Genomic DNA, 26,330 nt, shown 5'->3' on the forward strand with positions numbered 1-26,330 from the left:
ATTAAGGTAAATAAAACATTTGAAGGAGCACCTGAGTGGCTTAGTGGGTTAAAGCCTCTGCCCTCAGCTTAGGTCATGATCCCAGAGTCCTGGGATCCAGCCCTGCACTGGGCTCTCTGCTCAACAGGGAGCCTGCTTTCCCTCCTCTCTCTCTGCCTGCCTCTCTGCCTACTTGTGATCTCTGTCAAATAAATAAATAAAATCTTTAAAAATAAATAAATAAAACAAACAAGCAAACAGACATTTGGAAACAATGCCCAGAATCTCACTATGTATCAAACTGTTGACATAACCACCCAGAAATGGTTTTCAAATAATTCTACATATCTTTAGAGGGATATAGTCTAAGGACTAAAAGAAATACATAAAGAAATTCTAAACTTACAGATTTCTGGTTTGTTATTTATTTTGGCACAATTATTTTGAAAACATTTTCTTTATACTGCAAGATAAAGTACTTTATGTTACTAATAAGGAATCACAACTTAACAGCATAAAAGCCATAAGAACATGTTAATATTAAAACTGAATTCCAGGGGTGCCTGGGTGGCTCAGTGGATTAAAGCCTCTGCCTTCTGCTCAGGTCATGATCCCAGGGTCCTGGAATAGAGCCCCGCATCAGGCTCTCTGCTCAGCAGGGAGCCTGCTTCCTTACCCCTTTCGCTCTGCCTGCCTCTCCGCCTACTTGTGATCTTTGCCTGTCAAATAAATAAAATAAAATCTTTGAAAAAAAAAAAAACTGAATTCCAAATACCGCTATACATTTGTGATTTTTTTTTAGAAATACATATAATTTGGAAATAGCTAATGAAATATTTCAGGCAGCAGTTAATAAATCACTATTATTATCACACCAATATATAAATTATTATCTAATACAATATAAAAATTACATCTGCTAATACTACAAAACTAAACTAATTAATAGCATAATCACACCAACGTACAGATTATATCTTACTAATACTACAAAACCAGTTATTACATTAGACTTACTTTACTAAAGGAAGCTACATGACTTCAAAAGTTGCCAGAAACATTTATACAAATTGCTTTCCATGTTGAAATACCTGATTTTTATAAGCTAGAATTTTACAACTGTTGACACATCCTAAAATGAAAATACGAGAAAAACAGTATTTATGTTTTTGACTGACATTTGATGGTAAAGGTACTAATACTCAAATTGTTTGGAAGCTAAAGGGGAAGGATGATAGCAGCGAAGATCTATCTCCCTAGAACCCCTGTTTTGGACAGAAGAATTTTTTTTTAAGATTTTATTTATTTATTTGACAGAGAGAGGGCATGCACTAGCGGGGGAGCAGCAGAGGCAAAGGGAGAGGCAGGCTCCCCGCTGAGCAGGGAGCTGGATGTGGGACTTGATCCCAGGACCCTGAGATCATGACCTTAGTCGAAGGCAGACACTTTACCGACTGAGCCATCTAGGCACCCTAGTGACTCATTTCTAAGGAAGAGAATTTAGCAGAGTAACAGGATAACACACCAAAATTAGTTTATAAAAAGACTGGCTTTCGCTTGGGGGGCTCTCGCTCAAATACCTTGCTTTGGAGTAAACAAGCTGCCATACTGTGAGCAGCCCCATGGAGAAGCCCATGAGGCCAAGAAACTAAGGTCTCTGGCCAACAGCTAGAGTCCTGAGGCCTGCTGACAACCACATGAGTAACCTGGAAGCAGGTGTTCTAAGTTCTGATAAACACATGAATAAGTTTGGAAATGGATCCTCCCTCAGTTAAGCTTGAGACCCTGAGCCAGAATCACCTGATAGGCTGCTTCCAAATTCTCGACTCAAAAAAAAGGGGGGTGAGGGGATAAGATATTGATTTTGGGGTAATCTGTTATACAGTACATAAACAGATAACTAATATAGAAAGCTTTACATAAGTAATTAGTATTAAGCTAAAAGTGATAAATCAAAAGCCAATTAGCTGTCTAAATGGGAACTAAGAAAAATAATACCTATGAATTGATGGATGGGGTCCCAATTTTGATCTGGTTCTTGGTTTTAGGTCCAAAAATTCAACCTAAAGCTAAAGCAGATACAATTCAATGACAGAATTCTATCAACCAATTTCACCAAACTGATTAATAAGTCAGAGTATTTCCTTCCCAGTATCAACATATTCGGACAGGGCCAAAGCATTAACAGAGACTTGCATAATGCACAGACTAAGGGTATAGTAGCAGCCCTGAAACCAGTTACTGCGTCTACAAATTACTTTTTTTATTTGAATGATGTGAAGAACTAGTTAATATAATAATGACTACATTACCATGACCCCAGAATAAAGTATTCTAGTGACCATCAAATAGCATCTTACTTCGTACCACCTCTTATACTATGCTAAATATTAACCAATTGTCCACTGCTATAATGCTGTGTGGTTTTTCTTTTACATCATTCTACTACTTCTTCCTAAGGATACCTTAATCACATTAATTGATCTTCAATAATATTTTGATCTTCCTAATTTAACAGATACCCCAGGTCCCTTAATTAAGCACATTTTATAAACTGTATCTTAAAATGGTATACTTCCATAGACAGTTAATATCATCTATTCTTTATAGCTTCTAGTCCAAGGAAACATTTTTCTAATCCTAGCCCAAAATGTTAGGAGCATCACATGTAATCCCTTATACACCAACTATATAGTTAGTATCCAAGTTAACACACAAAAATAACAGCTAATGGTCCTCTCAATGACAACAATTATGCCAGCATGTCTAACCTTTCTTTACTCTGTAATTGTTTTCTCAACTTCTGATATTAAAATTAACCTGACCAAATTCTAAAACCTGTATTAGTTTTCAAAGCAATTCTTAATAACCATCTGTAAAACGTTTAAGTGCACATTTTCTGTATACAACTGATTTTATTAAAAAATGGCAAATTTTTCTGACATAAATTCCAATACAGTCTGAAGTCAACAGTGATAGTTTTCAAACTACTGCCTATATTCTAAATAATAACTTTGTTATTCAGCACTCATAAAATCTGAATCAACAACCACATCAAACCCAATATGAACCCAACACAGTTTTATGAAAAGTGCTGTGATTTGCTTGGTTAGCTGATCAATAGAGTGCTATGATTCATTCCTTCTAAAAACAGAAGAGCTTCTTTAAACCATACATGCTCCCCCGCACAATTATGCAATTACATTTACTTAGCACTTAAAAAATTCTTGGTACCAAGATGGACCCAATTATTTAAATTAGGTCTATTAATTTTTGTACCTATAATGAGGAGCTACCTGTAAAAGTACAGGCTTAATGATAGATTTTACTAAATAATCAGAGCATTCTTCCTTGAGAAAGTTAGATTACTAACATAGTTTTACTCATCTCCTGTCAGGACCTATCAATATTAACTTCCTCTATTTAACGTATAGATAGAACTACTGTAGCTTTCATGAAAAGCCTAGTACAAGCATTATGCACGATTATTATCTTGTTAAAACTTAAAAATTTTAACACCTATTAAAATAAACATTACACAGAATGCAAGGGAAAAATTAAGATTCTATCTGATGAAAGGCCATTTGACATGGCTCACCTTTTGACATCTTCTCCTTTTGAAAATCTCTTCTCTGTTTCTGTAACATTACACTCCCCTAGGTTTCTTTCTCCCTATTTCCCCTTCTCTAATTCTTTCCTTGTCTTGGTGGGACACTCTTCTTCTACTATCACAAAAACGTAGTGATGTTTCTCAAGTTTCTCATGCTATGCAGTCTGCTCTCTCCTTGATCTGTTTTGCCTACTCCAAAGCTTCAACTCGACCATGTATGCTGATGACTACCAAGTATATATTTATAGCCCTATTTTCCTTCATAAACACATGGCCAATTGTCTCACAGATCTTCCCTCTCAGATTTCCCTCAGATACCTGAACTTCAACAAATCTAAAAGTGAAATACTATCTTTCCCCAAAACTGTCTATCCTCCTATTTCCTATGTCAATGAAAAACACATTTACAAAGCTGCTTACTTGAGCCAGACTCCTGGGATTCATCTTTGATTCTTCCCTCTATACAACCCAACTTCCAACCTCCCAGAACCATATCCAGCCACTCATCAAATCCTATAAATTTTCTTCTAAATATATCTAGAATCTATGCATTTCTGTCTCCCACTGGCATTGTCCTTGTTCAGGACTACTATCTCTTGGGTAAACTATTGTAATGGCTTCCACTAAATGGTTTCTCTGCCTCTAGTTCATATTCAACAAACAAGCAAGCATGACATACGAATAAAATGCTATTGGTTGTGGTTTAAACAATATATTATACTGATGGCAAAAGAAAACATTTTTTAAACTGTTGAAAAAGTTGAGTAAGAAGATAACTTTGAATAATACAAGTTCTTTTGTCAAGAAAAATGGGCATAATAAAACATATTCTATCCAACTCACAGACTCCTGAAATAAAATGATATAATATAAATGTTCCTTAGAAAACAAGAAGTGGAAAACAGCCTAAAGCGGCAATCAGATAAATGATAAAGAGCCTCTGCAGTCAAGCATTATCAATACCTATGCAAGACATAGTGACAGGCACTGGGAATTTTTACTAATATAACTTATAATTATTATCATTATTATTAACTAAAAACTATGCTAAGTTCCTTACATCATTTATCACACTGAATCATCACCATAAAGCCATACAGTTATAGGGCTATAAATGGCAAGGTGGAGACTTAAGCTGAAATGTGATTCCAGGACAAATGATACTGCTCTCCAAGAGATTACAATCCTGGAAAGAAGAAAGAAACAGAAACAAAATGATTTCAATATACTATGTAATTACAATCATCACATTTTTGCATAGAATGCTTCAAGAGTAACTGAAAGGACATTCATTCTGGCCTAGAGATAAAGAAATGTTTCTTGAGAGATGATACCTGAGCACTCATAAAAATTAAAGAGGGGCACCTGAGCAGCTCAATGGGTTCAAGTTTCTGCCTTAGGGACGCCTGGGTAGCTCAGTGGATTAAGCCGCTGCCTTTGGCTTAGGTCATGATCTCAGGGTCCTGGGATCAAGCCCCACATCGGGCTCTCTGCTCAGCGGGGAGCCTGCTTCCCCATCTCTCTCTGCCTGCCTCTCTGCCTACTTGTGATCTCTCTCTCTGTCAAAGAAATAAAGTCTTAAAAAAAAAAAAAAAGACTTGTAAACATACTATTAAAAAAAAAAAAAAATGCCTCTGCCTTAGGCTCAGGTCATGATCCCAGGGTCCTCGGACCAAGTCCCGCATCGCATCACTGCTTCCCTTCCTCTCTCTCTGCCTGCCTCTCTGCCTAATTGTGATCTCTGTCAAATAAATAAATAAAATCTTAAAAAAAAAATTAAGAAAGAAACTGTGAAGGACTGTAGAGTGCAAGGTAGAAGAAACAGCATAATATACCAGAAGATAAACGTGGCCTAAAAAGACAATCAACATGCTTTCTGACAATTCAATCCTGGAAACAGACTTACTCTTTAACTATGGCAAACTATGTTAAAAAAATGCTGTTTTTAACTGTTCAATTCTTAAGTCTATAGACACTGCTTACCACTATTGTACTACTAAAGTGCTTTTGATTTTATTATTTTTTAAAAGATTTTATTTATTTATTTGACAGAGAGACACAGCGAGAGAGGGAACACAAGCAGGGGGAGTAGGAGAGTAAGAAGCAGGCTTCCCGCTGAGCAGGGAACCCCATGCACTGCTGGATCCCAGGACCCTGGGATCATGACCTGAGCTGAAAGCACACACTTAACGAATGAGCCACCCAGGCACCCCTAAAGTTAAAACTTTTACTGGTAAGCCCCAATGTTTCTGCGACAAGCCACACTAAGTTACTAGGACACACACACCCTGCAGGCACAAATAGGGTAGGAAACAAGAAGAGGGGGAGGTAGGGGGAGAGGTAGGTGAAATTCTCCCTGAAGCAATTTCTGGAAATGTTATCTTTTAGTAGAAAACACTTGTTTTTATGCTCTGGTTTTGTTAGAGCATACCTGAACCCACATGCTTGACAAAGGGGACTGTTATACACTTAAATTATATCACCACTCATGTATTTGATTGTTTAAGCTAACATTTATTGAAGACTTACTATATGCTAGGCACTCTGTTAAGTACTTTATAAGAATTATCTCAATTAATCTTCACAACTCTATGAGGTAGATGCTATTATCAAGTCCACTGTATAAACATAATAACTGAGACTCAAAACGTTGATTAACTTTCACAAGATCACATAGGCAGTAAGTGGTGGGTAGGACAAATATTTAAACCCAAACCATTAAGCTCCGGAGTCCAAAGTCTTCACCACTATAGCACTATAGTACTTAATGGCAGGAAACCCTGAAATAAATAAATAAATATATATATATATATATATATATATATATATATATATGGGTTTTTTGTGGGGTTTGTTTTGTTTTTTGTTTTTTTTTGTTTTTTTTTTTGTTTTTGCTTTGCTTTCCACTATGCTGAATACACATAAAAAATTTAAAAATAGGTAACTGGATGGCTCAGTCATGAGCCATGCCTTTGGCTTGGACCATGATCCCAGGGTCCTGGGATGGAACCCTGCATCAGGCTCCCTGCTCGGTGGGAAGCCTGCTTCTCCCTCTCCCTCTGCTTGTTGCTACTCCCTGCTTGTACTCTCTTGTACTCTCTCTGCCAAATAAATAAATAAAATCTGGAAAGAGGGAGGAATAAAAGGCTTTTCAAGGAAGAAAGTTTCAAATTCACCCATCACTACACTAAACTTATTAGCTCATCTTTGAAATGTGAGGATAAGCAGTCCAGTTACAATTAACCTAGCCTGTGCTGAACAGAAGAATTTAGTTGTAGAAGACTAAATGGATGGAAGAGGGCAGTGGTTTTTTTAAGAAAAAATGTTCTGATAGCAAAATATCTTTCGAAAATAAAAATTAAAAGAAATCCCAATAAATAAGAATAAAAACAGATGATGTGGCTGAAGTGGAGTGTGGGAGCATGAAGCCCAACTTGCTTGCTCCCAGTGACAAGCAGTGAGATAATTTCATAAGACTTCAGGGCTCCAATCAACACAATTAAAAACTTTTGAGCTCTCCTGAGGGAAGGCTAGCTCACTTCCACTCCCAAGAAACCTCTTACTTGATTCTAACTGGCAAACACATCTTCTCTACTCACTTACTTCCTGATACCTGCCCTCTCACAGGTTTCCCAAAATCAAGCCTGAATGAGCTGTATGGGTGAACGACGTACGGCTGTGTACGGATATCAGAAACAGGGATAAGAAGGAGGAAGTGTTAACAGAGAAGGCACTTTTGAACATAAGAGTTCATGAGGGAAGTGCTGGCCAGAGAAGAGGCATCATAAACAGACACACCCATCCTTACCTGCTTGTACACAAATGAACACCCATACATGCAGGTACATGCCTACACACACATGCACCCCCAAAAGAGTAAAGACCTTTGGAAAATGCAGTTCAAATGTAATGAATATGTCAAAGCCTTGCTCACTTCACTAGCTTATCCTGAAAAAAACTAGAGCAGTGCTTCTCAAATTTTAATGTGCATATTGAATAATCTAGAGATCCTGCTGAAATGCAGGTTCTGACTCATAAATCCTTGGTGGGACCTGAGCTTCTATATTTTTTTCTTAAGGTTTTATTTATTTAAATAATCTCTACACCCATTGTGAGACTTGAACTCACAACCCTGAGGTCAAGAGTCACACACTCCTCAAACTGAGTCAGACGGCACCCTGAGATTCTGCATTTCCAAAAGCTCCCAGGTGATGTCTATGCCAGTGGTATTTGGCCACCCTTCAGTAGCAAGGGTCTACAAAACAGTATGCCCCAACAAGTTCTGTATTATAGTAGAGAGGAAATAAAACAAACAAACAAAAAAAAAAAACCAGTCAGGTGCGATTGAGAACTGCTCAACGAACTAAGCTAAAACAAGTTCTACTGGAGGACTTCTCAGAACTTTTAATTTATTAAACTCCAAAGATAGGATACACCGTATTTTCCAAAATCTTGGCTTTTTTTTTTTTTCCCCAAAAAGTATTCCCTAGGACGGGTGTTTGTGAAGCATACTGAAGGGCAGAAAGAATCAAGTCAAGGTGAGAGCTATCTTGGGAAGTCAGAGAACTCCCCTGATTTAGAAGTCTCCTCCTTTCTCCCATGTTAAAGAAAGACACCTCAACTTCCACTTTTAAATGCTAATATCCATGGAATTTAAGAAACAAACATGAACATAGAGGAAGGGAAGGAAAAATAAACTTAAGATAAAAACAGACAGGGAGGGTGCCTGTGTGGCTGAGTGGGTTAAGAGGCCTTCGGCTCAGGTCATGATCTCAGGGTCCTGGGATCGAGTCCCGCATCGGGCCCTCTGCTCAGCAGGGAGCCTGCTTTCTCCTCTCTCTCTCTCTCTCTCTCTCTCTGCCTACTTGTGATCTCTGTCAAATAAATAAGTAAAATCTTTAAATAAATAAATAAATAAAACCCAGACAGGGAGGCAAACCAAAAGAGACTTTAAAAAAAGTTTTTTTAGGGCGCCTGGGTGGCTCAGTGGGTTAAAGCCTCTGCCTTCGGCTCAGGTCGTGACCTCAGGGTCCTGGGATCGAGTCCCGCATCGGGCTCTCTGCTCAGCAGGGAGCCTGCTTCCTCCTCTCTCTCTGCCTGCCTCTCTGCCTACTTGTGATCTCTGTCTGTCAAATAAATAAATAAATAAATCTTTTAAAAAAAAATTTTTTTAATTAACATATAATTTATCATTTGTTGCAGGGCTACAGGTATGTGATTCATCAGTCTTACACAATTCACAGCACTCACCATACCACATACCATAAGAGACTCTTAACTCTAGAGAAAAAACTGTGGGTTGCTAGAGGGGAAGTGGATGGAGGAGGAGGGGTAATTAGGTGATTGGCATTAAGGAGGGCACTTAATGTAACAAGCAATGCATGTTACATGCAACTGATGAATCACCAACTTTACCCTGAACCTAATAATATACTGTATGTTCACTAAACTTAATATAAATAAACACTAATATCCACGTTTAAAGAAAGGAAACACATTTTAGAAGTAGCTATCTCTGGCTGGAGAGATGACAGGCATTCCTATTTTCCTTCTATTTCTTTTTTTTTTTTTTAAGATTTTATTTATTTATTCAGAGAGACAACTAGAGAGGGAACACAAGCAGGGGGAGTGGGAGAGGGAGAACACGCTTGCCATAGAGCAGGGAGCCTAAGGCGGGGCTAGATCCCAGAACCCTGGGATCATAACTTGAGTTGAAGGCAGGCGCTTAGCGACTGAGCTACCCAGGCACCCCCACTTCAATTTCTTCAGTATCTTCAATGAACAAGTAATACTTTTATCATCAGAATGAGAGTTACTACCTTAAGAAAAAAGTAACTATCCCCCATACTCAGGTTCTTTATAGTTACACTTGAAACAATTACTTTATTCAGATTTACAGAACAGATAAAACAAAAAAGATTTTCTAGTAAAGGAAAAACTGTTGGTGGAGTGAAGAAAATAAAGGAATCAGAACCGCTCAGAATGCAAGCAAGCTAAGAAAAAAAAAAAAGGCAACCTAGAAATGAATAATAGTGAGGAGACTTTGGGCACTGGGGAGACCAAAAATAAGTAGCAAAAAAGGATGGAAAAAAAGATGATAGAAGACCAAAACAATTTTGCCTTCTCTGCAAATGTGCCTAGAGCTCTACTTTTTGAGCAATCACCTTGCTGGCATCAAATATAAGCTACCTGCTGCTGTTATAGGTTGATCGTCCCTAGTGCATCCTATGAAGTATGACAGTGTGCAGAAGAACCCTGATCAGACTACAAAACATGTAAAAATGAAGTGCTTTAACTCATGTCTAAAAATTGCCAGTGGATTGGGACGCCTGGGTGGCTCAGTTGGTTGGACGACTGCCTTCGGCTCAGGTCATGATCCTGGAGTCCCGGGATCGAGTCCCGCATCGGACTCCCAGCTCCATGGGGAGTCTGCTTCTCTCTCTGACCTTCTCCTCGTTCATGCTCTCTCTCACTGTCTCTCTCTCAAGTAAATAAATAAAATCTTTAAAAAAAAAAAATTGCCAGTGGACTGCACAAACTTTTTATTATTCACATACATTCATATACATACATGTAGTCAAATTGGTTATTAATTATACTCTTAATGACTTTTATTTTGTCACCATAAAAGACGGAAATTACATTCATAGGGATTTCTCTTCTAAGTAATACTATGATATCAAAGAAGTCAGGATACACTGCAAAAAAAGTGTTACTATAAAAAACACCAAAATGAAGTTTGTTAACATTTGCACTTCAAAAATACTCATTATTTTGGGGGCTGTCATTTTGTTCTTCATTTCCTATACTGCTAGCCCAGTTTTAATATAAATTCTTCTATTTGTTATAAGAAGAAGGATTAATGTTAGAAATTATCAAGACATACCGCACTAGATCTCAGTATATGAAATCTATAAGAAGAAATCCTTAAGAAGTTACTTGCTAACAAATTTAAATGTTACCACAGCAAGGTGATTAAAAACGACTAGAAATCCAAATATCTGAATCTGACATTAACAAGCTATTGACTTTTAAACAGTTACAATCTTTCTAGGCCTGTTTTTTCACCTGCCAAGAGGATACTAGGCTAGAGCCATGAGTTTGAACAAACAGAAAAGACCTCACCCAGCAAATTGCTATGCTTTACCTGGCAGTTCTCAGTATAGCAACAAGAAATCCTCTAAACTGAGCTCAAAATTCCAATCAGGAAGGATCTGCAAACAATGGTGGCCTCAACCTATTTCAAAAGTTTTAATACCAACATTTTTACCCCAAAGCCCTCAAGATCTTTCCTCTGAAGACAATCTTCTCCCTCTACTACTAAGGTTTCAAGTTATAAAAACTAACCTGTCTCAGGAAATGACTAAACAGCATGGAAGCTCTTGAAAGGTTTCTTCCAGCTCTAAAATTCTCAGTAATTCTGTAATTTCCCATAATTAACAATATTGCAAAATGGAGTGCCTACTGAATCTTCTAGATATTATCATAGATCATGTAACGGAAGTCAGAGATTTTAACAACCATGAAAGCCAATAAACAAAACATGGTCAGTATTCAGTAAATACTCGTTAAATAATTTTTAAAATCACAAGGACATATTTTACGTATTTGCAATACCACTAAAATTTCAAGCTATGAAAGATGATTTTTTAAGGAAAATGAAAATGTGTATTTTTAAAAAAACCTGTTTCATTAAATCTTGAATGAAAACTTAATACTCTACAAAATGCTAATCTTTCCATGGTATATATACACAATGGAATACTATGCAGCCATCAAAAGAAATGAAATCTTGCCATTTGTGACAACGTGAATGGAACTAGAGGGTATCATGCTTAGCGAAATAAGTCAAGCAGAGAAAGACAACTATCATATGATCTCCCTGATATGAGGAAGTGGAGATGCAACATGGGGGGTTAAGGGGGTAGGAGAAGAATAAATGAAACAAGATGGGATTGGGAGGGAGACAAACCATAAGTGACTCTTAATCTCACAAAACAAACTGAGGGTTGCTGGGGGGAGGGGTGTTGAGAGAGGGGGGTGGGGTTATGGACATTGGGGAAGGTATGTGCTATGGTGAGTTCTGTGAAGTGTGTAAACCTGGCGATTCACAGACCTGTACCCCTGTGGATAAAAATATATTATGTGTTTATAAAAAATTTTTAAAAAAAGAACAAAAAAAATGCTAATCTTTCTACCAAAATATGCTGGTCCTCTAATATCTTAAAGAAAATAATAAGCAACGAAGTCTTTCACTCAAATAGTTTTATACATCTCTTTATGAAAGACAAAAGGATTAAAAAGATCAACTAGTAGTCAATCTTCATTTCACTCTAGGCTCTAACACAATTTGTGATTTGATGACCATATTCCTCTCCTCCACATAAGGTGATCTGATCAGCAAATGGAAGGATATGTAGGAAAACATTCTGAACACAGAAAATCACCACCTGAATAAATAATTTAAAGATATTGCTTTCACTTAATTCCTACCCTCCAGAAACCACCAATAACAAAATTAATTTTACAGCAATACATTATAAATATTCTTTCAAATATATACCTTAATAGTAATGGCTACCATTTAGTGAGCCAATCTAATGAAGGCTTTTCAGAAATTAACTCATTTCATTTTCTCAACAATGCTTTAAAACAAAACAAAACAACTGAGTAGCACACTGAAAATCACTGCCATAAATATAATCAGTAAGATAGCTGGGAAAGATGTTAAATTCAGTTCCATTATAAAATTATTCTATTCTCAAAAAAGATGGTTTCTGGGATTATTAACTATTCAATATCTATACATACAACAGTCTATACCATCCTACGTAAATTTGTTACAGGCAAATAATTTTAGTTCTCTGAAATCTTACTTCAATTATATGACAATTATCACCTTAAAAACAGCAGTTCCTTTTAAAAATATTCATATTTATATACACATAAACCTATACAGGAAGAAAAAAGAGGGTTTTACCTAATAGTGACATGACAGTTTCATTTGGCTTAAATTTCTTACGAGAAAGCTAACTGATCAAACTGGAAATTGGCCATGATGTTAAAACACACTTAACCAAAAGGGACTGACTCATAATGACTACAGCAATAAGTGATTTCCTTCTTTTTTTTTTTTTAAGATTTTATTTATTTATTTATTTGACAGACAGAGATCACAAGTAGGCAGAGAGGCAGGCAGAGAGCGAAGGAGAAGCAGGCTCCCCACTGAGCAGAGAGCCCAACACGGGGCTCAATCCCAGGACCCCGGGATCATGATCCGAGCCGAAGGCAGAGGCTTTAACCCACTGAGCCACCCAGGCGCCCCAACTGATTTCCTTCTTAACTTGAGCACAGGACTTCTCCAAAAACTAGGACTATGTTGGAAAATTAATTCTAAATTCCTTCTTCTTTTTACTCATTACCAAATACCATTTATCTATTTTTCCTAGAATTCAAACTCTCTTGAGTATGGAACTGGGTCTCATCCACGATTCTACAGTCCTAGCATAATTCCTGGCATATGGTATGTTTTCATGAGGCTTGGGCAGAATTCTAGAATTTTGTTCATGACCATTTACTTCTGATAATTCATACATGTATACAAGAGAGTTCTTTTTCCAAATGACTTACACAACCTGTATAAGAATTACTTCTTCAAAGCTTATATATTTAAAAAAGTTACAATTTTTCCTTTCTAGTATGTATACTCCTCTTTCAACAAACTTTTCCTGAACACCTATTATTTCCCAGGTACTTTGTCAAGTATCTTTGAAAAAGGTAACGAAAAGCTCATAGTTCCCTTAAACTCATCAAGAGAGTAAATGCATACATGTAGCACAACTCTAATATGCTAAATGGTAAGATGATAAGCATCACAAACTGAGGTACTATTCAGATTCTAAAATGAGAATACGGCTACTCTCACAACTTTAACCAAAGAGCCACCCTCCTCTCTCTGGATAATTCGTCCTCTTAGAATATTCAGCTTCATGAGAAAGACAAAAATCAAGCCTAAATTTATAAAGAAATGCTAAAGCTTGATGAAGATCACAATCAGAGGTACATATAATGTATCCTTTGCACAAAAGACAAAGGAAGGCATGTTTTGGTTGGGTCAAAGAGAACAGAGACATAAACTACATTTTGAAGAATAAGCAGTTACCTCGGTAGGCAAAACGGTAACAGAACTGTAAAAAATATCAGCAAGTAATCCTGTTAGTCTGACTCTGGACAACTAGAAACAGTAAAGAAGCACAAGATGAGGGAAAATTCCATTATTTCTTTAATGTCTGCCTAATTTCTACAGTTGTATAGGTGTCTGCTATTTTATATAATTGATTCATCTTTAAAAGTAACAAGTTCATAGGTAAAAGATTATCTCAATAAAAAGTAAAAATTAGTTCCATTTTAACTATAATTAAATTTAATTTGTTTGTTAACTTAAAACTGTAAATTCATCAAATGCAAAATCTGAATTCTAAACTATTTTTCAATTAAGCAATCTCAAATATCACAAATCTATGTTTGGCATATTCTAGTTTGGACAAGCCCTCAATATCAACTATCTAACTTTTTAAAATCACCCAGCAGAAAATCTAAAATTTAGTCAAGGAATAAAATATATTTCATAATATAGTGTACTCTTTCATGACTTTAGTACTTTACTTCAGTCAAGAAATACTTCCCATTTTTAGCCATGCTACGCAAATTTCAAAAATCTGAACAAGAGCTATATAAGTGTTGTGAGGTAAGAATAATAAGCAACTTTCTAAAATTATACCATAAAAATGCTAAGGTATTCATGCACATTATCATCCTTGAAATATGAAACTAATATATTGTTATATGTTAAATTAAAAATGGTAAAGTTAAAAATGTTTCAGAATTGAGATGCAAATTATTATATTTTTACTTGCACACAGACATGTTTTTTAAGTATATGACAAGAACAAATATAGTAACAGAAAAAAGTACATAAAAGAGATGCAATAGTTCTTTATGTTAATTCTTCAAAATAACCACATATTGTATTATAACATTACTATATTATAAAAATACTATTTCCATGTTTAAAGACAAAAGATATGAAGATTCAGGGTCACTCATCTCAGTTACTAGTCTACTGTAAACACTTGCTTTGAACGAAATAATAGCAACAAAATACAAGACAAAAATGTGAAATATTTTTAAAAAGTAATGCTAAAATACATACCTACAAATTATAAACAAAATAGTCTGATAACATTTACACAGTCCTAAAAGTTATTGGGGGTGCCTGTGTGGCTTAGTCAGAAGAAGGTGTGACTCTTGATCCCAAGGTCCTGAGTTCAAGCCCCACGCTGGGTATAGAGATTACTCAAAATAAATAAATAAACTTTAAAAAAAAAGTTATTGGAAAAGCAATGCTAGGTGTCAAATAGCAAGGGTAAAATTTAAAGGAACGTTGGCTGAAAAAGTTTAAGTGCCTATAATATTCCAACTACTTTTCTAGCTTCTGGGATACCAAAGAGGGTAAGACTGCCCAGAAAGGCAGATAAACATCTAGATGATACTACTACAACATGGTGATTCTCTAGGAATAATTACATATACATTTACATAGACTGAATCAATAAAAGAGTTGGGGTGAGGAGGCTATAACCCAAAAAAATTTCAGAAGGGCCATTTGATGAAAACACTTCAGTGCTGATCGAGCATTAGATTGGTTGGGATTTGCAGCAGGAAACAAAGGTAGGAAGGCAGTTCAGAGATAAATAATATAGCTTTGAATACCACACTCAGGATCTCAACCTTTAGTCAATGAAGAGATCTTTATTCACTGGAGAGATGTCTCTCACTTTTTTTTTTTTTTTTTTTTAAATAAAGGGACCTGCATAGTCACATAGTTTCAAAAAACATACTGAAGATAATGTTAGCAGCATTGTGGAGAAGAGACCAATTTGTCATAATTCATGAGAGAAATGACATAGGCTTCTAAACTATAGCAACATAAACTAGAAAAAGGACAGATATGAGAGACAATCCAAAGACAAGGCATGGGAGATGATAAATTAGAATCAAAGTTGAGACAATGATAGTTTCTGGCTTAGATTCCAGAAAGTTTATGCCACGTACAAAGTGAAGTATATAGAGAAGAAGCCAGCTTTCAGTGTGTAGAAATTGATTTCAGAGATATACAAGGAAAACTAAGAATAAGTTGTGTTAGAGACATCAAAAAGGGAGAATTTCAATTAAAAAAAAAAAAGGGCTACCAACATCAAATACTATGGAGGTGACATGGAAAGAAGAGTGAGATAGGCCACTGAGTTTAACAAGTAGGTCACTAGGTTATCAGGGAGATCTTACTCAACATAGGATAAATGAAAGGAAAAGAATCTCTGCTGAAAAAAATCTGTTGGACTGTAGAAACCTAAGCTAACAAGCCCTACACCAGCAGTTCGTAAACTTTTTGGTCTCAGGCTCTCTGTACAACTCTCAAAGTTAAAAAAGCTTTTGTTTATGTAAGCCTTATCTAGCAAGAAATAAATTACTATATTAGAAATAAAAACAACTAAAATTTTAATATATAGTAGTTCATTAAAAAATTAAAAACACATTTTAATATAAATATTTTTATTTTAAAAACCTGTATTTTCCAAAACAATAGTAATTCTGTGTGAAGAGTAGTACTCGCATACTTTTGCAAACCTCTAATATCTGGCTTAACAGAAGACATCTGGAATGTCATATCTACTTCTGCATTCAATTTGTTGTAGTAGGTTGGTTCAGTTCAAGAATATGAGGGAAATGTGGACTCCTACAAGTAGGTAGTTGAATAGGGAGGAGTATTTTAATAGCCTATTTCTGAAAACACACAAGTAGTTATTTCTCAAAGGTTAATTGCAATGTGACATGTAAAACCACAACAACAAACTTTTCATGGTAGTCCCTTAAAATCTATTCATTATTTTGTACTTTAAATGGATTATCTAGCATGGTTTTGTGACATCATACATTATTAGAAAATACTGGTTCATGGAGTTATGCAAATCTTCCAAATATCAACAAATTTCATGATAAATTATCATATTACGTTCATTGGTATCACCACCTACTTCATCTTTAAAATACTAGGAACTATCACAGTTACACATTTTCAAAAACTCTAGTTTTCACTTGGAAGTTCAATTTTTATCATTGGAAACAAATACTATCTATTGTTTTCCTCGACGTGACAGATTCACTATGTTCATTTTCACGAAAATATGGGCTATGTACCTGAGTCTGAATTCCCATAGTTTGCCAGGCATTCCTTCAAGTAAAAATGGTGTTCTATGAAAAAAGCAGCTAATTCTGCTTGCAGCTCAAACAAGTACACAAATGCTTTCCCTTGAATCAACCACTATATTCTGGTATGCAACCGAAGTACTTTACTTGTAACTTCCCAGTTCATCAAACAATATTAAAAAAGACATGAAACTTCCTAAAATTAGTAACTTTTACTGCTTCATCAACAGAATACATTCTTAAGTGAAACTAGTGTTATTTTTACTTCACATGCATAGTGGTGAAGATAATGATAAATAAGCTAGCGATTTGTTACCACTGCTTTCATTCATGCAAAGGGCCCAGCAGTTTTACCCACCCTTGCCTTTGTACCACCACTGCAGTGTTGACACAGGAAAAAAGGCAAGTAACATTTTAACATGATTAGGAAAACAGTTCAGACCTTACAGACTCCCTTAAATGGGTTTCAGGGATCCCCAGGGTTCCTCAGATCACACTTTTTGAAAACCATTAATCCAACTGCTAATCAATTTAGGAATTTCTCTGTAAATAATGAATTCCTGGGTGCCTGGATGGGTCAGCGTTAAGTTCAGGTCATGATCTCAGGGCCTGGGATCAAGTCCCGCATCTGGCTCCCTGCTCAGCTGGAAGCCTGCTTCTCCCTCTTCCATTCCCTCTGCTTTTGTTGCCTCTCTCACTGTAAAGTAATAAAATCTTAAAAAAAAAAAAAAATGAATTCCTGTGATTACTCTAACCCAAGATAGAAAGAGAAAAACCAACCAACCAAGCGCCTAGAATAAAGAATCTCTAAACAACAGCTGTGTAGTAGCTGGAAAGTCTCCTCAGACAGATAAGGAAGATTGGGGAACTCTGCATTTCTGAAAAACAAACGGACCTAGATGGCCCTCGATTTTTTTCTCCCATTCCTACATCAAGAGTAGGAGAATCTGCAGGAAACCTCAAATTAGAAGACAAAAAGCAACTATGAGAACAATAATACTGAAAAGATTTTTTATCAAATAGTTGGGGTTTTTTTTTTTTTTAGATTTCTTCAAAATGTAAATCTTAAACAATTTACTTCCATTTTACAGAAGCTGAAATAAGGTACCTTTTTACCAACAGTCAGATCCTAAATATTACTGTGTTCAGTTACAAATATGATTTAAAAATTTTTTTAACATATTTTTTAAAGATTTTATTTACTCATGTGTGCACTCGCACACAAGCAGGCTCCCTGCCAAACAGGCAGCCTGATGTGGGGCTCAATCCCAGGACCCTGGAATCACGACCTGAGCAAAAGGCAGATGCCCAGCAGACTGAGCCACCCAGGTGTCCAAATACTACTTTTTTAAAATGAGAAAATCTCAACCTCTTTGACGTATACATGAAGATTTACTAATACTACTGCATGTATGGTATTTGATACTATTCAAGGTATTTCTGAAAAATCATAAAATTTTACAAAGGAAACAAAGAAACATCTATTTGCTCACCATTGTATGCCCAATACCTAGATCAACCCTTATATAAACTAAGATGTTCAGTGAACACTGCTGAACGTTGAAGTAGTTGAAATGGTTAAGAACACAGGTGGCCTTTCTTCCATGTGAAATCTTTTTCATTGTTCTCTAAAACAACATCTCTAAAAAACCTAAGGGAACTGTTGCAACTTAACTGGAGAAAATAAACATTACCTGTTATACTTTAAATTACACCTGAAAAGCCCACTATAGACTAGGTGTTTTATATGTTCTCATTGAGATCACATTTCAAAATCAAAAATTTGCTTCATCATTCTCATTTTTAAATTATCTGCCACCTGTAATTTCCATACCTATAAGAAGTGGCAGTTAAGACACCATTTTAACTCAATCATTATACATTGATTATACTACCCTTATTCACACTATAGTAAATTTTCTTTGATGATTTAGAATGGTTTTTAATTTCCTAACATTTCTGAGGTTTATATGTGAGACATTTCTTTCTATATAAAAACTTGAGATAAAAAAAAAAAACTTGAGATAAAAAGATGAAGGAGGCTGTATAGTACCTTTGATAGTAATTTGTCACCGTAGCTTTTTCTTTTTTAAATGTTTCCTGTCAGTATGACATTTATCATTGCTTCCCTCAAAAGAGCACAAAGTAGAAAACTTCAGGTACTTGAACTATCTAGTTATTTAGATTCTGGATAAAAAAAGAGATTAATCAAATTTAAACTACTTAAGGCCAGCAAGCACAAACTGAAATTTAATCATAGAAATGGCATTTATTTAAAGAATATAACTGATCAATTTAGAAACTGAAGCTACTTCAAATCATGTTTTATTTTAAAATGCTACTATGAATATGACCTCATTTCATTGCATAATTATTCTGCAGAAAATCGTGACCTACCAAGGATATAGCCAAAAAAAAGGGGGGGGGGGTGTCTTCTGTTGGAATACAAAGGATTTGAACTCAATATTCCTTAAAGACAAAACTGTTAGTAGACTTTGGAAGGAAATCATGGGCTCCATCTTCTCTGGAGATTTAAAAAGAAAAGACTTTTCAAATGTCTGGAATGGCTGAGACTTGGCCTCACATGTGGCGACTTCCAGACAAAATCAGTTCAAAGGTCAGTGTGACCCAAGCAATTCAAGTCCCTTAGGTCAGTCACACAAACAAGTCATTAGCAAACTACATCTCCTGCTCAGCCGCTATCCAGGCCCTGCTTTGAGAATCACCAACCTTACACATGAAATTACCCTAACTGCTAATTAACATGTCAGTTGTATAGAATTATTTCTTCCAGCTCCTAAAACTTTTGCTTCTCACTAGTGTTCTGTAATCCTGTTTTTCTAACATTACCAGAGAGGGAAATATTTTGTGGTGAAGTCAATCTGTCCTATTAACAATGCCTTGTTCCCATATTCTATCCAAACATGGATTCCACTCTGAATTGCAGAAACAGTGGCAGGAAAATAACAGATAACACAGAAATTAGAGCTCTTAGGTTTAACTTAGGGCCAAAAATCAAAAGAGAAGAGACAATTCAGAGAGAAGAAGGAAGAAGCTAAGAGGGTCGTACTGTAGAACACTTACTTTTAGGAACAGAGTGTCCCTTAGACTTCTGGTGAGTTGCCCAGAGCCTCTTCAGTTTCAATCCAAATGACAATGCTTCTCTGAGTCCTCCTCAAGTAATGTTTCCACCACTAAAAATTGGATCTACAAGAGCTCAGATGTACTGGTAAAAAAATATCAGGGGCCCCAATGTGGGCCTCAAGCCTCTTTTAAACTAGGCCCACTTCTCTGTCCTGGGCCAACTCCCCTGTGCACTCTATTCCTTCTTCTTCCAGGTGCCAGGTATTCAGCCTGTTTCTTCTCTTCTGAGCTGCCACCACCTACTCTATTTCTTAGGGTTCCTCTAACCCCAAGACTGGCTGTGGAGTAGGACAACAGCTTCCCCCCTTCCTTGCTGTCCCTGCAAATAAACATATAGGCTCTTCTAGTTTCAGTATTTTTTCTAATGGCTACAAGAAAATAAAGAGGGAACAACAAAAAGCAACAACATCGTACCAGAGATTAAGATGTAATAATTATCTCCACTTTAAAGTTCCTGCCTCCAAAAACCATTTTCTAAAAATTGTTGAAGTGTTTTAAGAAGTACAAAGTACTAACACAGATATACAAACATATTCTCAACCAAATCCAACCTTATATAAAGATATACTCCACTTTTCAGAACACTTAAATCACGGGTCCAAAAATAGTTGCCACACTCACTTCAGCAAATAAGTGCTTTTCTTTCTTTTTAGAATGGTCTATTATATTCCCTTGGATTTAGAAGATGTCTTAAATTCTGCTTCTTAAAGGATATCATGAAAAATGCTCAATACATTTTATCCAAAGTAAACAAAAATTAATGTAAAAAAAGCATATTATGATCCACAAAAAGGTATGTCAAAAGCAGCTAGCTTAACTAAACAAATCTTAAAATTTGAATTATTGCCAGTCACTTTTCTCTACATTTTAAAATTTTAATAAATTGTTGTAAATGGTGTTTAAAAATCTGGATATCTCATTTTTAGAAATCTAACTTCTACAGAATATATAAATCTCATGTCAATATTGAGTAGCCCTTTTTTAAAAGCAACAGTATATCACATCAGTATAGGTACACTATTGTGAGAGCATAGTTTCTAACAGACTTTCTAAAATATCAAAATACATTATATCTAAATATTAGGCTATACATATGACTTTCACATCAGATTGGAGGTGGGAGGACAGAAATGGATGAACTGGTTTTTGTTTTAAATAAACTGAATAAATTTTAAAAATAAAACTTAAACTCCCCCCCCAAAAATATGTATTAGGCTATAAATCACATGATTATAACAAATTAAAGGCTACTTTCCTATAAAGGCAAAGGAACTCTGTAACCAAGTGTTGGCAGATCAAGAACGTCAGACTTTGAATTTCCTGTATGATTTTCTTTATCCACTTAATTCACTTAAGTGGTTTTTAAAAAAGACTGAGCTATTATAACATAAGCCTACAATAAAATACTGAAAATAGGCAGAGATCATTTCATCTCATTTGTATAGTCTAATAGATTGCCATTTAATCAAACTAAAAATATTCAGATACTTTCAGTGAAAATGTGTCCCTGTGACTGGGCTCACCTTCAACTATTTATAAAATCTTAGAAAATAAGAATAAAAGTACTAACCAAAATCCTGATCTGACCCTTCCAGACGTCTATATTTAAAAAAAGGAAGCTGAACCTATTGTATATTCTATAATCAGATACTTTTTTTTTTTTGAAGAACGAAATTAAATTACATCTTCTGCTTCCACAGAGGATTTCACGGTTTTTCTTTGATTCCTACACACTAACACAACAATGCAGCCCACATTATTATACCCGGAATGGGGGGGGGGGGCATTATACCCAGCAGTACGAATTAAATCGCAGTAGCTAATGCCTCTCTTAAATAATTTATTCTCTCTTGGCAGCAAATAACGTTACGGCCTCTTCAATGACCCCTCACCGCAAACCATCGCTCGGGTCGCGATCAATCCGACCCAGTTCCTATCGCGGCCACCACCTCGGTCTCGCCTCCTCCCGCCGGGTCTGCGAGTGTCACGCGAGGGGGCGGCAGCCGCAGGGGCGTCCTCTGCGCCGCGACCCGGGCGGCCGGCGGCGCGCGGGGCAGGCCCGGGACTCACCGGGTGGAGGTGCCCTTCCGCACATCGCACATCATGCACTTGAAGGCCTCGGCGCTGTTCCGGAAGGTGCAGACGCTACAGTCCCAGTAACCCTCATCCGAGGACGGCTTCGGCTGCCGCTTCGGCCTGCAGGACACAACCCGGACACGACGCGGCGCGGGGTCACCAGCAGGCCGCGCCCGGCGCCCGGGCCCTGCGGCCGCCCCCGCCCCGCCCCCCGCCCCAATTCCGCGACCCCCGCCCCGCGGGCCCCCGGCGCACCGCGCTCCGGCTCGGAGTGGGAGGGAAGTCAGGAAGGGGGAGGCGCGGGCGCGGCCGCAATCGCCGCCGCTCTGACACCCGGGGCTGCCGCTCCGGCCGCCGCCATCGCGGCTCCATTGTGGGGCGGCCGGCGCCGGCTCCTCACGCGGCAGCGCTAGCGCAGCAGCGGCGCCGGCGCCGCCCCCGTTCTGGCCCCGCTGCCCGGGCGGCAAGCGAGACGGCCGCCCGAAGCTCGGCGCGAGGGCCCCGCCGCCTGCACAGTCCGGGCCCGGGGGCCCGGGCGCTGTTACCTGGTCGGGCTCTTCTTGTCTCCCATGGCTTGGCTACAAACGCACGCCGAGAGTCGCCGCCGCGGCCGCTCTGTTTGTCAATAAGGAGGATAATAAGCCGGGCGGAAGCGGGCGGGGGAGGAGGGGGCGGGGAAGGCCGCACCGCCGAGCTCGGGAGCCGCCGCCGGATCCCACGCAGCCTCCAGCTGTCGGGGAAACTCCTGCCTGGGCGCACGTGACCCGCGCCGGCCAACCAGCGGCGGCGCCGGAGACTTCAAACGCGGCCAGCGCGGCCCAGCACCCGCGGCGAGTTCGCGGGCGGACGGTGTGGGGGTGGCCGCTGCAGCCTCTCCGCCCGGTTCTCCGCGCTTCCCCACCGCCTCCCGGGCTGGCGGGAGTGGCCTTCCGCTCCCGAGCCCCTCTGGCGGAGGATGCTCAGTCATCCCGCGGGAAGTGTGCTCCCAGGTGGGGCCGGCGATCGGAGGTCAGCCGGGCTCGGGAGGAGTGCCCGGCCGCGGTCTCCAGGTAGAACCGCTTTCCCGGCCTCGGGGGTCGGGGGTCCTTGGCTCCGAAGACTCAGCCCGAGGGATACCTGGGGGAAGGCGGGAACCAATATTGAGCGCCATTGCTAGGTGCCTTAAAATACTGATTTTATACGCAAATCCCTACCGAGAAGGTATTGTCGCCCTTAATTTAGAGGAAACGAAACCGAGACTCAAGAGGTTAGGTAACTTCTGCATTATATAACTAGAAGATGGCAAACCCAGGAATTTAACCTTGGTTTTAATTCCAAATGCACTCTTTTGCACACACCCCCCCCCCCGCAAAGTACTCTATAGTGCTGCTTAAAAAAACACACACACAAAAACTCATAAGCCCCCCCCCTTTTTTTAAATAACGAGTTTACATATTCCCTGAATGTTATCTGTTGACTAAGAAAAGAACACTTATCTCCCAAGTCTTATTACCTCAACGTACCAGATGCCTCATCTCATAATAGACTCTGGCAATAACTTTCTAACGGGTCCCAGAAGCTCCACCCACCCCCAACCCCAATCCATTCGGTAATATACAACCAGATTAAAAATAAAATACTGACACCAGGCTACCACTCTGATCCGGTATCTTGCTAAGGCTCTCAGACACTATAGCTTGGCAATCAAGGATCCCACTTTATCCTTACCTCCCTATCCGACTCCTCATCAGAAAAGCTGCCTCCTGGCAAACAGAGCAGATGAAACTCATGTATTCCTTTCCTGAAACTCTTCCTTCACCCACATGGCTGGTTTCTCCATAAAATATTTTCCTCTACTCTCAGCTTGTAGTCCTTCTACCCATATTCCTAGTTTCACAGCAAGTCCAAATTTCTGTAAAATAGTGATCTTAAAAACTGAAATCTTTTTTTTAAAGATTTTTATTTATTTATTTATTTGATAGAGATCACAAGTAGGCAGAGAGAGAGGGAAGCAGGCTCCCTGCTGAGCAGAGAGCCCCATGTGGGGCTCCATTCCAGAACCCTGAGATCATGACCTGAGCGGAAGGCAGAGATTAACCCACCCAGGCGCCCCAAAACTGAAAGAATCTTAATGCACTATAAAGGAACTAGTAAAGTCAGAATTCCCAGGGTCTCAGCCTCTCACTGATGGACCTTGGAAACTGTGCTTAAGCCCTGTAACTCTCAAATTCTTCATCTGCAAAATGGTATCTGTAATTATTATGAGGTTGTGTGATTAATAATAAAATAGCTAAAGTTTTTTAGCCTTATATGCCAGGTGCTTTGTAAATCTCTTCACACGAATGCCTTACGTTTAAAGGACTCCCCAGGTATTACGCAAATATTCTCAACAACTTGCCTGTCCTTTAATTTAAAAGACAAGAAATTTAGGGGCCAGGTTAAATGGTTTTTCTTTAATGAAAAGGCCAGGATTAGAGCTCAGATATCTTATTTGTCTTTTACTAAACCATTGTTTCTGATTAACTAAATCACCCCAATTTAGAGGGGTCCCTGAACTCACTGCACCATCTGTACTATTTCAAAGTGTCACTTAGCCAGACTCCGAACTCAACTTGGAAACTATGAGAAATACGGTTGAGAAAAGCAAACAAGAGGAGATCTAAGGCCTAGTCTTCAATCTTTCAGTAATACAATGGGTAAACTTAGGTAAATCACTTCCAGTTTTCCATCTGTAAAATGAAAGAGTTAAACCTATAACTTTAAGGTCACTTCCAAGTCCAAGTCATTACCATGTTTTAAAATTCCTCAACCATATGGATAAGGAGACTGGCAGGAACGGTCTACTTGCAAAAGTGATGGCAACAATGTATTTTTAAGTCAAAAGAAAACCAAATGGACACTTTAAAACTTTCCCATGTTGCACTTCACCATTTCACTAGAATACAGCCTCCACCACTGGAAAGTAAACTCCTGAATGACATAATCAAGAGAGGCAGGAACTTTTATTTTTTTGTCTATCACTGCATATCCAGCCCCTAGAGTAGTCTGACACGTAGTTGGTAGGCAATAAATATTCTGAAAATGAATACATTCACTTGTGTCCCAATTCTTGAGATATGTTTTCACACCAGCATTTATACCTGCTAAGCATATTGTGTGCAGAAGATGGCCAATCGGTGCTGAAATGTACAAAACCCTTTCCAGCTGAACTTTACAACTCTGCAAAATATGGTAGCCCTTTTAGAAGAACTAGGAACTCAGTTTCAGTGGAGTACAAAAGCACGTACCCTTGCACTCCCATTTATTGGTGAGTCTTTTAGAAAAAACAAAAAAACAAAAAATAAAAACCTTCTTATAGCAGGCTTCCATGAAGAGAGTACTACAGAAGCTACTCCTCCTACTTTCCCCCCAAATCATACCTTTTTCCTACAGTGTTTCCTACTACTCTGGAATAGTGGCCAATGCAGAAGATAAAGATCCTTGTCACTAGAGTGACCCTGATTCTTTCCTGTTCAGGTGTCTTGTCAATACATTAAGTTCAATACTTTAGACATACAGTTCACTAGGGGGCACTTGTAAAATGACAAAAGCACTTTAACAATAGTTTTAACAATTTAAGAATAAAGTGTTGGGATTTTCTAATTCTTTACTTTTTAAAAATTAAAACAATTCCTAGGTCCTTTATGTAGTAATACTCACTTTCATTCTGATAGGCTTCCTAGAATGCAGAGACTGAAAAAGTTACTGAAAATATATATGGGATCCTATGTACAGGTGAACAGTAATCTACTCTCTGTGAGGTAGATGAAGAGATTGAGAACCCATCTTAGATCAAGAGACTGATTGTGGGATCCCAGAAACCCCAGGCAGTTCTGATTAGCCCTGAGTTTCTAAAAAGAAGGCAAACTCAATAATAAAACCTGTGTATTAAACTTTTCTGTGTAGTTATTTGGTCACAGGAGCTAATATCTGAAGACTTCAATGTGAGGGAAATGGTATAACTGAGGGAGAAATGAGCTACAAATCTTCCCTGACAGAACTAAGAATGAAGGATAAGAATAATTAACTGCAATTGTAAAAGCAATCACATTTTAAAGATTGATTTTTTGGTTTTTGTTTAGTTGGTCGGTGTTTCATTTTTGTGAGGCGGAGATACCTTTTCTGATTTTATTCATTATAAAAGTTACGTGTTACCGCTCTCTTGGTTTCTAGGTACCAAAATAAAATACCACAGACTGGGTGGTTTTAACGAAAGAAATTTATTTTCTCACAATTC

General features: G+C 38.0%; 1 protein-coding gene across 5 annotated transcripts in view; it reads right to left on the bottom strand.

Annotated features, from left to right (window-relative positions):
* The window catches only part of YAF2 (YY1 associated factor 2), a 79,108-nt gene extending 56,304 nt beyond the window's left edge, over nucleotides 1-22,804 (bottom strand). The window contains exons 1-3 of one of the 5 annotated variants that reach the window (XM_032347911.1): nucleotides 22,621-22,804; nucleotides 22,070-22,195; nucleotides 20,056-20,318 (exon numbers count right to left, since the gene is read on the bottom strand). In XM_032347911.1, coding sequence (XP_032203802.1) covers nucleotides 20,117-20,318; nucleotides 22,070-22,195; nucleotides 22,621-22,646 — 354 coding nt within the window. In that variant the 5' untranslated portion in view covers nucleotides 22,647-22,804 and the 3' untranslated portion in view covers nucleotides 20,056-20,116. Of the gene's footprint in view, nucleotides 1-4,649; nucleotides 4,776-20,055; nucleotides 20,319-22,069; nucleotides 22,196-22,620 lie in introns of those variants that run through there. The other 4 variants (XM_032347907.1, XM_032347909.1, XM_032347908.1 and 1 more) reach the window with 4 other exon arrangements.
* Between the last annotated feature and the right edge of the window lie 3,526 nt (nucleotides 22,805-26,330).

The sequence above is a fragment of the Mustela erminea genome, chromosome 6 (assembly GCF_009829155.1).
Source record: "Mustela erminea isolate mMusErm1 chromosome 6, mMusErm1.Pri, whole genome shotgun sequence".
In the NCBI taxonomy this organism is placed as follows: domain Eukaryota; kingdom Metazoa; phylum Chordata; class Mammalia; order Carnivora; family Mustelidae; genus Mustela; species Mustela erminea.